This window comes from Chaetodon trifascialis, chromosome 18 (assembly GCF_039877785.1).
Source record: "Chaetodon trifascialis isolate fChaTrf1 chromosome 18, fChaTrf1.hap1, whole genome shotgun sequence".
Lineage (NCBI taxonomy): Eukaryota > Metazoa > Chordata > Actinopteri > Chaetodontiformes > Chaetodontidae > Chaetodon > Chaetodon trifascialis.
In genome coordinates this window covers 22,432,693-22,446,582 of record NC_092073.1, presented here as the reverse complement: position 1 = coordinate 22,446,582, position 13,890 = coordinate 22,432,693, and the positions used below count along the sequence as shown (strand labels likewise).

General features: G+C 48.5%; 2 protein-coding genes across 3 annotated transcripts; both read right to left on the bottom strand.

The window, feature by feature from the left end:
- Positions 1 to 435: 435 nt before the first annotated feature.
- lipib (lipase, member Ib) lies at positions 436 to 6,160 on the bottom strand. The gene is made up of 10 exons (XM_070986290.1): positions 6,077 to 6,160; positions 3,780 to 4,171; positions 3,030 to 3,138; positions 2,807 to 2,908; positions 2,554 to 2,643; positions 2,289 to 2,456; positions 2,117 to 2,206; positions 1,583 to 1,691; positions 973 to 1,146; positions 436 to 689 (listed from the first exon to the last, which is right to left on the bottom strand). The coding sequence occupies exons 1-10, from the start codon at positions 6,126 to 6,128 to the stop codon at positions 605 to 607; spliced, it is 1,371 nt and encodes a 456-aa protein (XP_070842391.1). The 5' UTR covers positions 6,129 to 6,160; the 3' UTR covers positions 436 to 604.
- Positions 6,161 to 8,788: 2,628 nt separating this feature from the next.
- Positions 8,789 to 11,916, bottom strand: LOC139346794 (stomatin). 2 transcript variants are annotated; one of them, XM_070986082.1, is made up of 7 exons: positions 11,731 to 11,916; positions 11,515 to 11,627; positions 10,987 to 11,059; positions 10,531 to 10,613; positions 10,251 to 10,454; positions 9,631 to 9,765; positions 8,789 to 9,209 (listed from the first exon to the last, which is right to left on the bottom strand). In XM_070986082.1, the coding sequence occupies exons 1-7, from the start codon at positions 11,804 to 11,806 to the stop codon at positions 9,024 to 9,026; spliced, it is 870 nt and encodes a 289-aa protein (XP_070842183.1). In that variant the 5' UTR covers positions 11,807 to 11,916; the 3' UTR covers positions 8,789 to 9,023. The 2 variants fall into 2 exon arrangements, with proteins under 2 accessions (XP_070842183.1, XP_070842182.1); XM_070986081.1 differs by lacking the exon at positions 8,789 to 9,209 and having other exon boundaries at positions 9,222 to 9,765; positions 11,731 to 11,842.
- Between the last annotated feature and the right edge of the window lie 1,974 nt (positions 11,917 to 13,890).

The window sequence follows — 13,890 nt, the reverse complement described above, 5'->3', positions numbered from 1 at the left end:
TTTTGACAAAAGTTCAGGTAAACACAAACAGGATTTCTAGTCAAGTCCAGTTCACCTGAAAACAAGATCGTTTTCTGTCTGAAAGGTTTCAAATAGATTGAAATGCTGTGAAGCCAGAGAGGCTTCAGGAGCTCAGACCGAACGCGTTTCTTCATCAGAAGAAGAAAAGGTGAACAAAAGACCTTCATCTCAAACCTGATCTGTCTGATTACCTGAAAACTTCACCTCATTTTTAGGTCTGTGCTTTTGATTGGACGGCGATGACGTCGTATTTAAGGGCAGAAACACTGAATGTGGTCCTCTGGCGTGTCGCTGGCTGATGATGTCACTGTGGTTATTGGTCAGGTGGTTTCTGGAGGGAAACGAGACGCCGGTCGCAGCAGCTTCTTTCACGAGCTCGTTAAAATTTAGCTTAACACGAGTCACTTCCATCAGCAGCAGAGACGTGACCACGAGTTGACTTTCCAGTAACCAATCAGGCCGCCCTCATCATCCAATGAGGAGGCCGCGCTGCTGCGGGGCCCTGGAGGACCGCCAGAGGCCGCCTGGGTTCAGGTGAGTTACACGTGTTTACGTAGAAGAAGAAGTGTGTGCGAGCAGGAAGTCAGAGGCGAGAGTTGCAGGGCAAAGGTCGAAACGCCACCTCCATGTTCTCCTCCATGATGATGTCAAAGCGGCACATCGTAGGTCTGCGGAGGAAGACAGAGCAGTTAGCCGATGGCAGAAAACCAGTCGGGTTCAGAGCAGTCTGTAGACAGGTTCAGTTTCTGTACGGCCGGTCTGCTCGCTGGGACCCCAACGTGTGTGTGAAATAAGAACCTAGAGGTCAAAGGTCAGGTGTCACTCTGACCTCAGGAGGTTTTATTTCAGGAAACAGACTGAAAAACGCTGGAAGTCGACAGAAACATGGAGGATTTCAAAACAAGCAGATGAAGCAGCTCCATGAACAACCGTTTCTGGGCTCGGACCGACCTCTCGGGACGCTCCAGCGGCGTGAGGCGTACTCGCAGCAGTCTGATCTTGTAGCGAGGGCCGATCACGTTGCCGGTGCTGATGCGCATGGAGATCTTCTGGACCTGCGGCAGATCGTCGTCGAACTGCGCCAGCAGCCGCGTGGAGGTGTACTGCTCGAAGCGGAGGAGCTTACTGCGAGCAGAGGAGCAGAGGGGAGGTCAGACGGGGCGTCGACCGCAGGACGAAGGTCGCGACCAACAGACGGACGACGTTTTCTCATTGTCAACACGCAAAACGAAAAGACCAAAACCAGCAAATCATCACCTGAACACACACACACACACACACTCTCACTGCAGCACCAAGTGTGGATTCATCCGCCGCTGAAAATAGTCCCAACAGAAGCTGTGTTTCCTCATGTGTGACTGATAAAACGACATGTTTGTGAGGTGTTTTAGAGATTTACATCAGACTGACTCATCGTTGGCGGTGAGCTCAGGTGAGCTCAGGTGTGCAGCTTCTCTTCAGCTGCTCTTCAGGCCTGTCGTACTCTGTGTCGTGAACTCTGCAGGCTGCACGTCTGAGCGGCGGCTAACTGGGCAGACTGGTGTTTTACTGACAGACTTACTGGTCTATTCGGGCCTCTGTGAAGCTTCTGCCGCTGTGCAGCCGGATGTAGACGACCCCCCAGCGGAGGTACTGGTTCCAGGTCACCATGTCCACTCTGTAGCTCAGCTCTGCCACACACAGGACACACACGACATTACAGCCCACTCCTCAAACCACAGACCTGCCGTCAGCAGTGGGATGAGACCGTTTTAACTTCTGCTGCTGCGGTTCTTCACAGGAAGTGAAACCTGTTTCAGCGCACACCTGGTCACATGACAGACTTGAAAACCTGTGACCTAATCCTTTACCTGCTGACTGTTAACTGTTTCAGGTCTGACAGACGATGGAAAACAAACATCTTGCTGTTACACTCATGCAGTGTCTGTGCAGTACTTCATATCCATGAAATATTTTGGCCAATATTCTGTATTTTTTCTGTGTACTGAGCCTGTATTTATATAGTTCTGTGTGTGTGTGTGTGTGTGTGTGTGTGTGTGTGTGTGTGTGTGTGTGTGTGTGTGTGTGTGTGTGTGTGTGTGTGTGTTGGACTCACTCCTGTAGGGCAGCGTTGCCGTGGTGCTGAAGAAGACTTTGGTCTGTCCGAGCTGCAGCAGTCTCTCCCTCCACTGACTGAGGTCGTAACCTGCAGGTGAGGCCACACAGGTGAGATCAGACTCTGTCGGTCTCGCTCACATCAGCGACCCTGCGAGCGTTCGAGCACCTACCGAGCACCGGGCAGGGGGCCGGTTTGAAGGCCTCACACTGCAGACACCGCCCCTCCAGGAAGTCGCCGTAGGACGAGCAGGGGTACCCCGTGAGGCTGCAGGTGCGGTTCAGAGCGCACAGGTACAGGAACACCGAGCGCTGGTGGTCGCACACGAAATACGACTTACCTGTGGGGGGAGAGGAGAGTCCTGCACTGAGTGTGTGTGTGTGTGTGTGTGTGTTAATGAGTGTGTGTGAAACCATGTTTTCTGTGTGTGTGTTCACCTGCAAAGATGGTTTTGGGACACCCCGGCTGATCAGCTCCACCGTTTGCATAGAAGTCGATGTGGCCATGAGCTCCTCTCAGGCCGAAGGCTGCACAGGACAGACAGACAGACTCAGGTCTGAGAGGACACGCCGCTGGATCGGCACTTATGATGAAAACGTCACTTAAATACCAGATTTTTGTAGCTTCATATGACGCCAAAACGCCCTGAACCTGCTCATTATGTTAAGTTATTGTGGCTCAGATGCTCACAGTTCATGTCGGTGTGGAGGACGTCCACAAACATGGCGTCTGAGGGGTCCAGCCTCTCCTCTGGCGTGGCGCTGGTGAACATGGGCCCCGCTGGGTCCAGACCTGAGCCACAGGAGCAACAGAAGCTCCTTTTAAAACTTTAATTTAGCTCTTTTCTACTTTTCATTGATCAGTGATTGAGTCTCAGACGCTTAATGTTCTTTATCTGCTGATTGATTTTCACCTGTGATGCGTCCGATCTTCCCCTTCAGGCTCGCTCCTACGAATCCGGCCAGGTGAGCTCCCAGACTGACGCCGATCAGGTGCACCGAGCTCAGAGAGGCTCCTTCCTCCTGCAGAAATACAAGGCTTCGTTAAAGGTGCGTCTTTTTCTGTCTTCTCACGCGTCCTTCAGCTCTCGTCTGACTGTTCATGCATGGAAATAATCTGTGGACCGCTGGAGGAGAGGAGCAGATTAAGGACGCTCAGCGGTGACAAACTCTGAGCTTTCAGGATCATGTTGTTCTCGCTACATTGTCTCTATTTTCTGTCTGATTCCAGCATCTTAAAACTAAATGTAACAAACTGTTCTGTCAGATCTTCGGCGCAGTGACCAGTTTGTTTCATCTCTTTCTTTAAAGCTGCATTAATTGCCCACTTGGAAGCAACAACAACCGGAAAAAACAGCAACACTGACATATTTTCACTTCTTAAAGTTGTTTAAAATGTCCGTGTCCAGGAGACAGACCAATGACATCATCCCACTGGAGTGTCTTTGTGTCACCTGATCGTCAGACAGTTGCTGTCTGAGACATCTGTCTCTTCAGCGGCTGAACGCTTCTCTCTGTCTGCTGTTTGTTGCTCAGCAGGTCGTTTTTGGCAGCTGGAAACGTTGAGACTGAGCCGACACAGCAAACGTGCTGGAAAACCAAAACTATGAGCTGAAAGAGGCTAAAAAGCTCCGCAGGGCTCTCAGGTATCTGACGCTTCTCACCTGCATCGTCATGATGAAGCCCGTCAGGTTGTAGGCCGCGTCCCTGGTGTAGGTCACGGCGGTGAAGTAGTTGAGGTTGGCGGCGCCCTTGTTCCAGTCCACCACGATGACGTTCATGTCCTCCTGCTCGGCCAGCAGGTGGACTATGTGGTCTATCCATATGGGGGGCGCTCCGGTGGGCCGGTAGCCGTGGATGACGAAGGCGGTGGGGCGGGAGACGTTGAAGAGCGGCTGGGAGGACGGGCGGTGGTGGTCGAGCTCGCGGCCGCAGTCGAGGTTGGAGCGGGTGTAGAGCAGCAGCCGGACATACAGGCTGGTCCCCATGAAGCAGTGGGACAGGTTCAGGTCTGTGAAGTTATCGCAGGACTCGGACGACCCCCCCTCCTCCTGGCCTGGACACAGAGGACATTATGGGTCAGATCAAGAGCTGAGGACGGACGTTTAAACGGCAGGACGTGATGGATGCTCAAGTCCAACATGGGATGAGACAGCAGCTCTGAAAGGCTACATGCTAACATCAGCATGCTGTTCATTTGCAATCTTAGCTTAGCATGCTAGCATTTGCTAATTAGCACTAAACACCTCACACAGCTGAGGAGAACGTCGTCAGTTTGTAAACAGCAGACAAATGTTTGACCTGCTGGTGGCGCTACAATAAGTCTGGAGATCACCGCAGTCATTTGGATGTTTTTTACATTTCACATGGAAATCCGTCAAACAGCTGTTGAGAAAATTCACCTTCAAAATCCTGAAATACTGTAAAGTCAGAGATTGTGACCAAAATGACCTTGATGGTTCGTTTTAGAGGTGTTGAGAGTCTGAACAGTTTCAGGTCGTTTACTTTGAGGGATAAGACTTTGTTTGTTTGTGGATGAATGAAAACAGTAAAGCAGACGCTCAGTAAACATTCACTGTTGTTTGGAGGTCGGCTGTGTTCTGTGGTTCTTTCTCGGTTCCTCTAAGTTCTTCATCACCTCGTCATCAGAGGAAAGGCTGCAGTGTGAAGTTGTTCAGGACGGTAAAAAGCACAAACATCTTTAAATCTGTAATTCTGTCCTCTGCTTGAACCTTTGACACGGTAACAAAAGCAGCCAGGCTTTCAGAATCGCCCTTTGACCCTGATCTCCTGGACATGCATTTCATCCTCTCAGGGTCTGACTGGAAGCTTCTTGCTGTCTGACTGGAAACTCTGGGATCATTGGATCATTTCTGTGTCTGAGAAGTGACGCTGAGCTGTTGGACCTCTTTGGTTCTGTGATGTGAGGATTAAGCTGCAGTCAGAGTCACATCGAGCCTCTTTAGCCTATTTAAAGTGTCTTCAGCCGGCGAGCTGGAGCAGCCAGGCTGGTGGCTGTCCTTCTGCCAGGCAGCCAGAGGCGCTGGGTGGATGGATACTCTGGATGCTGTTCATCAGGAAATAGTTCCGCTGCCTAACTCCCACTCAAACCACTAAATGTCACTTTTACACTTTGGTTTGTGAGTGGATGAAACAAAAGAGATAGAAAGGGTTAATCAGTGAGTTTTAGAGGTGCTGGGAGGTGGATTTTTAACTCTGGACTGAGGCAGGCTAGCTGTTGTCCCCCACTGCCAGTCTTTGTGCTAAGCTAAGCTAATTGCCTGCTGTCACAAATGAAAAAATGGAATCAATCTTTTCGTCTGTCAGCAAAAAAGCACCTTTCTCCAACTGTTGACACATTTTTCACACAAAGTTAAAAAGAAGCCTGATCCACCTGCGCAGGTACGTGTTTCTCCGCGTCTTGTGAAGCGCAGTTGGTTAGCATTTAGCATCGAGGCTATCAAGGCAATCCCCACTCAGCAATTAGCTCACACGAGTGCGACACTGCCCTAAATAGGATCAGGATGCTATAAAGAAAGCACCTCATCCCCTCACCACCCACCCCCCCCGAACTAAAGAGGGTGGAAACGGCCCCAATCCAGCCCCAAACACACACACGCAACCTCTGTGTGTGTGTTTATGTGTGTGTGTGTGAGACCACCACACAGAAGCAGCGTTCTCCACTTTAAATTCACGGTGCAGCAGATGGGGTGACTTTAAATAATCTGTTGCTTCCTACACTTCACTAAGCTGTCCTGCCTGCACACGCACGCACGCACGCACACACACACACACACACACACACACACACACGCACACGCACACACACACTCTTCTATTGTCGGTTTGTGGGTATTTGGAGTACAGCAGTTATTTTGGTCGTAGTTTCTCACAGGTTCAGGAGCAGATTTGAGCTCTGAAGGTCGAATCTTTCTTGAGTATGAGGAAAGTTTTTTCTTACCTTTGCAGAGCACGAGGAGTCCCAGCAGAGGCAGGAGTCTGCGGAGCAGCATCCTTCCTCCAACCACAGAGACCGAGAGCGAATGATGGAGGTGCAGAGTCAGACAGAGGGAGAAGGAGCTCTGGATCAGGGTGGAGGAGGGAGGGAAGGAGGGAGGGAGGAGGGGAGGTGTCTGCACTTACAGTAAAGATCTAGAAGGATGGAAAGGGAGGGAGTGGAGGAGAGACTGAGAGAGCGTTAAAGACATTAGATAAAGATAAAGGAGGAGAAAGGAGAGAGGAAAGGAAAGAAATTTACTTGAAAATTTCAGTTGCATGAAGGTTCTGGAAAGTAAACTTTAAAGATTTTAATGATGGAAAAAAAACACTCAAATAACCTTAAAGCAGCTATAAACATTTATTTTACTCGAACTAAGTATGAAATGAGCTCAACTTTACTCCCATCGCATCGTTTTCAGAGGAAGAAGCTGCAGAAAGCCACAGTTCACTCTGAGCTGAGCAGCAAACAGACGAGCTGGTGGAGACCAAAACACAGTCATTTAAGATCATTTAAAGTAACTGGAAGATGCCTGAAGAGCTTCCTGTTTGCTTTTTGCACTTCCTCTCTGTGTTGTTCTGCTTCTTTGTATTTTAGTCAAATTATCATGTTTCTGAGTTTGTTTTTATTTCACAATACAACAAAAAAACAGATGGGCAGTGAGGAAATAAACCCAACGATGGAAAAATGAAATCGTGGTCGGTGGCCCTCAGCTCGCCTGCTCCCCATCACTGATCAGTGATGCTGAAGTACCATTGTTCGGTAATCCGTGCCATCAGAGGCTGGAACCACCCCAGTGTTGGTTATTATTAGCTGCACAGGCTCTGACCACACTGCACCCAGCCCATCCTGCCCTGTACTCACTCCATTCAACATGAACACATGTAATTTAACATCCTCTGAAAAGCCTTCAAAAGCAACAGTAATGTCAGAGTGTGCAGTGAAACCACATAATCAATGGGTGACAGGCAGAGCAGGAGCCCAGTTTGAGCCCAGTTTGAGCACAGAGGGACCAGCATGTCGACGGCACGCTGCACTCAGTGAGAAGTCAGTGTTTTCTCATCAAATTCTTCATTTTGCAGACGAATCCGAGGTTTCTCTTCCACTGAACTCTCAGAAGAAAACTTTAGGAAACGCTCATCGGCTGGGAAGATCAAAGCATCTCCCACATCTGTCCGTTAAATATGAAGCTGCCTCCAGCCGTCAGTTAGCGTAGCTTAGCATCGAGAGAGCCTGGCATCAGCCCACCTGATCTGAATCTCGTGTTGTTTTGTGTTCGATCTGAATTAAAATCAATGACAAACACTGAGACGCTGCAGGTGAGCAGCCAGGTAAAAGGTCAGTGTAAGGTCGCCATGTCCTGGCCAGTTAAAGAGCTTACCTGTGAGGCCACGCCCTCTCATCAGTCACCTGACCTGGTGAAAACAGAGGCCAGTGTGGACGACTCCAAGAGATTATAAAACCAACAGCGTGTGTTCAGGCGTCACTCTTCCTGTTTAAACGATCTTTATTTAACCAGAGATGGTGGACAGACAGACAGACAGACAGCAGCTGCTTCACTTTGACAACGTCACTGTTTAAAGCAGCTGGAAGTGCAGCACGTTTGCTCGAGAGCACCTCAACAGTCAGCAACCACATACCTTTACTCAAGTACAAGTTCAAGGTACTGAAGAGCTGTGATTGGCCAAACCAGATGCTGAAATTCAGATAAAATCTTAAATGTTTATATTTGGGTCATATTTTGGTTTTCAGGCTGGTGGAGAAACTTTGATGCAGCAGAGCTGAAACCTCTTCTTCCACTGTGCAGCGACGTCGTCCGTCGGGGTCGTGATGATGCTGACCTCTGTGAATGGGACCATCAGGGGCTCGTGCTGGGTTGGAAAAGGTCAGGAGGGGCTTGATGTGCTATTATAAGCGTCTTCAGCTAAAGCTGCTGAGATAATCGCAGCTAAACTGTTGAAGCTGAACATATTCATGTCTGTGTTAAACTGCAGCATTAGGTAATGATAATGGGATGATCCAGCATGAATCCGCCTCTGACACCACGACCCGTATTATCGGTTATTCTGTGATCCTCTGGGTCACAGTCAGAACATCTGAGCCCTGAAAGAGCTGCAGATCCGCCGACTAACAGAAAGAAGTGACCTCAAAGTGTCTCCAGTGCAGTTTGTCCACCGGAGGGCGCTAACAGCTCGACTTTCAGACATGCTAGCTGCACGTCTGCATCGAGCGCTACTTCAGAAGGTGTTCATGTCCATTTACAAATCGTTTACTAACGCCGCTCCCTTCAGCTTCAGCTGTACATCGTAATCAGTGCTAATTAGCAACTGATAGCATGCTAACACACTAAATGATCATGCTTTGTACTGTCATTGTTAAGATGTTAGCATGCTGATGTTAGCATGTAGCTCAAAGTACAGCGCGGCGGCGGCGTTAGCATGGCTGTACACATTCTCCTCTCACCTCTGTCAAAGTCCTTTTGTGGAAGGAGTCCTTTAAGAAATGTTTCAGAGAAGAGCGCCGCCTGCATGCAGGAGGTCAAACTGCACCGACTGAAGCAGCTTTGTATACTGGGGGACTGACAGGTGACTTCTGGGAAATGGAGTGCAGAAACAGGACAAAAAAAGCACCGAGGGATAAAACTTTTGACAAAAAAAAAGATTTCAAACACAGAATATAAATATAAAAACCATTTTTATTAACAGAATAACTGATTTAAAGTGTATATTTACAAAAAATAACAAATTTACAATTAATTTCACAAACAAACACTAGAAACGTCTGGCCAAAGGTACACTTAACGAGCTGGCGCAGGGCTGCTTTCATACGTGTGATGTTTGCATTACAGGCTCAGTCTGTCTGTCTCTCTGTCCCCCTGCAGAGACATTCAGGTCCTGTGACCTGTGGAGACTTAAGGCTGATGGGACATGAGTACGTCAAGGAGCTCCACGGGCAGCGAGAACACCACGATGGATGCATCGCTCTGGATGGAGGACAACGACTGCAGGTATCTGAGGTGGAACGCCACGGGGGACAGTCCCGACGCCGCCTCCTTCAGAGCACGAGACGCCTTCACCTCGCCGTCGGCTGCAATCACCTGGAAGACACAGAGAGACGAGACGAAGTCAGAGCAGAGCAGAACATCCTCCAGATGTTCATTTCAGGATCATTCTCACAGATCTCACCTCTGACCCTCCCTGCTGGACGTCACATGACCTGAATCACAGACGTCAACATGCAGAGTGTGTGTGTGTGTGTGTGTGTGTGTGTGTGTGTGTGTGTGTGTGTGTGTGTGTGTGTGTGTGTGTGTGTGTGTGTGTGTTTGCTGGGATTAATGAAACAGACGGCAGGAGCTCAGACACACCTGAGTGTTTACTAAGTGTTCTCAGTGAGAACAGAGAACAACACGAGTCTGAGGAACTGAAGCTGACAGGAAGCATGTGACGGACAGACTGTGTGTGTGTGTGTGTGTGTGTGTGTGTGTGTGTGTGTGTGTGTGTGTGTGTGTGTGTGCCTACTTTAGCCCGGGCCGTCCTGGCAGCCTCCGCCTCTGCAGCCATGCAGCGCTGCAGATTGACGGGGAGGGTCAGGTCTTTGAGCTCCACCCGCTCCACCTGAACACCCCACAGTCTCGACACAGTGAGCAGCGCCCCCTGCAGGACAGAACAGGTAAAACAATGATAACAGTATTCACTTTATCAGGTACTTATATGTTATTTTTCTGACATACAGCAACACATTAATATTTTTCTTCCATCCTGCAAACCAAGCAGGAGGATTTGGAACTTTTCTTTTCTGCATTTGAGCTGTTTTATTTTATTTTCAATCCATCGTAACAATCAGATTCTTTAAACGGCTCAATAAAATGTTCAAGAAAAGAAACGTTTGTTGTGGAATAGATCATTTTCAGGATAGTGGAAACACCTTCATGACGCCTGTCTGTGATGTTGAACAGCCTTCTGGGTTTTTGTCTCTCAGGAAAATGAACGTTTATCTCTGTGAGTTGTGTTTTAATAATAAATTCGAGTTTCAAATCAAGTCGAGCTCCAATGAAACTCATCAGCTCTGGACTTAAATGTGCGTCAGCCTCTGACTGGAAAAGAAGTTCTCGCTCTGATCCGAACAGACTGTCACTCACCTCCATCCTCTTCATGATGTCCGTCCTCTGCGTCAGCACGTCGCTCAGTGTGTGTGTGCCCAGCGTGGCCCTCAGTGTCGTCTGGGCCAGCGTGTGTGTGGCCTGGTAGCCATTTTTAACACGTGTCACCCAGAGGGAGGGGTCCACCACCCGGTAAAACACGACAGCGTCCACCTGCAGCGGCACCCCGTCTGCAGCCAGAACCTGCAGGTGATGAGACAGCAGTCTGTAAACGTGCTCCACCCACAGCTGACCGACGAGAGACGCAGTGGCTGCTCACCTCCTGAGGACGGACGTTAAAGGAGACGGTCCGCAGGTCTACTTTCTGGATGACGTCCAGCCAGGGGATGAACCAGAACAGACCTGCAGAGACACAGTCAGGTGAGACACTCATAAGTCCCACATAAAGTCCAGAACCTTTGAATTATTACCTATAAAACATAATGTCAGCACTCGTCTCTGCACTCCCCTCAGACTGACCGTTACGAGTTTGACCTGTGATTTTAATGTGAGAAATATTTCCACATTCAGATAATAATCTGCTAACAGTCCACACTGAGGCGTGTGTTCTCAATTCAAACTGTCAAACTTTCTTTAGATTGTGTTTCGACGTGGATCAGCTATCATGAAGACGCTCCTGCTCGTCCTGCACCCCCCCCCGCATTTCATTGAACACCTGTCCTCCCAGGCTGCAGGTGTGAGGGGAAACCTCGTGGGCGGACTGATTGTTCTGTACCAGGTCCTTTGGCTCGTCCTTTAACCACACGGCCCAGCCTGAAGATAACCGCCCTCTCATATTCCTGGACGACCTGAACACACAAACCACAGTCACAGCGTTCTGCACGCACACACACAGTTGTCTTTTTTTAACGTGTAAATGTTGTAGCTGTCAGTTAATTGATTGGCTGCTTTTCTGTTCTATCGTAAATTAAATACTGAGAATTTTAAGATAACTGTTAGTTGCAGCCCTGATATATTTAGTGCGTTATATACTACATTTGTACTTATTTTACTAGTTTATTGTGTATACTGAGTACCGCAGGCTGGAGTAGTCTTAAAAAAAACAAGATGACACAACACACACCTTCAACTCAGCCTGTGGATGAAGATTACAACTGATGATTATTAGCATATTGATTCATCTGTCAGGTATTTTATCGATTCATTGCTCAGTGTTTAAAGGCAGAGGAAAGTATCTGAGTCTCGCACAAACAGCTGACTTGTTTGTGTTTTTGTGGACAGGTAAACGTCTCCAGCATCTCACCTTGGCGCACATCCAGCCTGTGAGGGGGAAGGTGAAGAGGATGAAGGCCACGGACAGCAGCGTCAGCACCGCCCCGAACACCTGCAGCGCACCGCCGCTCCTCCTTCCTCCATCTGCAGGAGCAGCAAGGTGGAGGAAACAACCAGAGGTTAGCGGAGCTCAGCTTCAAGTGGCTGAAAAGCTGCTAGCGAGAAAGACACAACCAGCCTCGCTCACCTTTACTGTCGAGTTTGTCGCTTTCAGCATCAAATTCATCCGCACAGGCGACCCCCACCCTGTTAAAGCCGGACATGTCCCTCCGCGTACAGACTGATTAATTAGCATTCAATTCATGCCGTTTTAATTAACAATAACGGAAACTATGGGGATTAGCCGTTAGCCGAGTTAGCGTGTCCCTTGGATTCCGAGTCACGTTGCCTAGCAACATGAACACGCCCCCCAACTTCCCTCCCGCGTGTTGAAAGATAAAAAAAAAAAGTTTTGACAGTGACACAAAAGATCAATAAAATATTCAATGAACAAGCTGAGATGGATTAAATACACAGCAACAAATAATCTGAACAGTGATAAGATAAGATAAGATAAGTCATCAGTAAAATCTAGGCAAGGCAGATTTATTTGTATAGCACAATTCATACACTCGGCAATTCAAAGTGCTTTACAGAAGCATAAAAATACATTAAAATCATACATTTCAAAGAAAGATTAGAGGAGAATAGAAAAATAAAAATAAAATACAATGCTATCAGTAAATGTACCGGAGTAAAGAGTTCAGGATTTGTAAATGTGTTTGGTTAACGTTGGATTTGTGTGTCACTAACCAACTCATGAACGGACTTTTTGTCTTCGTTCATTCGTGCTTTTATTTGTGTCACACCCTGCCTGTTTAAATTGCAGCTTTACTTCCTCTTTGTTTCTTCCCTTCGTTTTGTCGGCATGCACCTCGCCTCACCTGACCTCACCTGACACACACTCACACACACTCACACACTCACACACACTTCACTCTGTTTTGTGCTTTTACACAAATAAAAGCACAAAGCAATGACAAAAAGCCCCTTTATGTGTATTTATTAGTGGAAGTCGGCCATTTTTTAACCAAATCTTCTTAATTTATGCTTTGAAAACTGCAGATTCAGATTAATTGAAGAAAATGTCACCATGAATGAATTCTGGTGTGTTGTGATCGACTCAGACACTCAGGTGTGTATAAAGCAGCTCCACCTTCACAAGCCTCAACACATGAACCATCCCCTAATAAACACATGACCCTGTTCCTGCGCTGCTGGTGCCTTTACTTCCTCCACCGCTGTCTGATCACAGTGCAGCTCTGCTCCATCACCTGCTGCTGACTGGAGCTTTGCTCCGTCACTGATTTCTACTGTCTGTCTGTCCCTCTGTCTGTCTGTCTGTCTGTCTGTCTGTGTCTCTGTTTCTGTCTGTCTGTCTGTCTGTCTGTCTGTCTGTCTGTCTGTCTGTCTGTCTGTCTGTCCCTCTGTCTGTCCCTCTGTCTGTCTGTCTGTCTGTCTGTCTGTCTGTCTGACCTTCTGTCTCTCTGTCTGTTCTTCTGTCTCTCTGTCCTTCTGTCTGTCTCTCTGTCTCTTTGACCTTCTGTCTCTCTGTCTCTTTGACCTTCTGTCTCTCAGTCTTTCCCTCTGTCTGTCCCTCTGTCTCTCTGACCTTCTGTCTCTCAGTCTGTCCCTCTGTCCCTCTGTCTCTCTGACCTTCTGTCTCTCTGACCTTCTGTCTCTCTGTCCCTCTGCCCTTCTGTCCCTCTGTCTCTCTGACCTTCTGTCTCTCAGTCTGTCTCTCTGTCCCTCTGTCCTTCTGTCCCTCTGTCTCTCTGTCCTTTTCCGTCTCTCAGTCTGTCCCTCTATCTCTGTCCCTCTGTCTCTCTGTCCTTTTCCATCTCTCAGTCTGTCCCTCTGTCCTTCTGTCCCTCTGTCTCTCTGTCCTTTTCCATCTCTCAGTCTGTCTCTCTGTCCTTCTGTCCCTCTGTCTCTCTGTCCTTTTCCGTCTCTCAGTCTGTCCCTCTGTCTCTCTGTCCTTCTGTCTCTCTGTCCTTTTCCGTCTCTCAGTCTGTCCCTCTGTCTCTCTGTCTCTCTGTCCTTCTGTCCCTCTGTCTCTCTGTCCTTTTCCGTCTCTCAGTCTGTCCCTCTGTCTCTGTCCCTCTGTCTCTCTGTCCTTTTCCATCTCTCAGTCTGTCTCTCTGTCCTTCTGTCCCTCTGTCTCTCTGTCCTTTTCCGGCTCTCAGTCTGTCCCTCTGTCTCTGTCCCTCTGTCTCTCTGTCCTTTTCCGTCTCTCTCGTTGAGCGGTGTTTCTCACAGATGAGCTTCGCCACATGAGTGGAAACTTTCTCTTGCCGCTGTGACCTCC

What these genes read in the sequence shown, in the direction of transcription:
- LOC139346794 (XM_070986081.1), bottom strand. Translation starts at nt 11,806, where the DNA reads ATGTCCGGCTTTAACAGGGTGGGGGTCGCCTGTGCGGATGAATTTGAT. An exon ending in CGACAAACTCGACAGTAAAG is followed by an intron (nt 11,628 to 11,730) that starts GTGAGCGAGGCT and finishes CTGCTCCTGCAG; the next exon opens with ATGGAGGAAGGAGGAGCGGC. An exon ending in TTAACGTCCGTCCTCAGGAG is followed by an intron (nt 10,455 to 10,530) that starts GTGAGCAGCCAC and finishes CATCACCTGCAG; the next exon opens with GTTCTGGCTGCAGACGGGGT.
- lipib (XM_070986290.1), bottom strand. Translation starts at nt 6,128, where the DNA reads ATGCTGCTCCGCAGACTCCTGCCTCTGCTGGGACTCCTCGTGCTCTGC. An exon ending in ACTCCTCGTGCTCTGCAAAG is followed by an intron (nt 4,172 to 6,076) that starts GTAAGAAAAAAC and finishes CTCTGTGTCCAG; the next exon opens with GCCAGGAGGAGGGGGGGTCG. An exon ending in ACAGAGGCCCGAATAGACCA is followed by an intron (nt 1,147 to 1,582) that starts GTAAGTCTGTCA and finishes CTCTGCTCGCAG; the next exon opens with TAAGCTCCTCCGCTTCGAGC.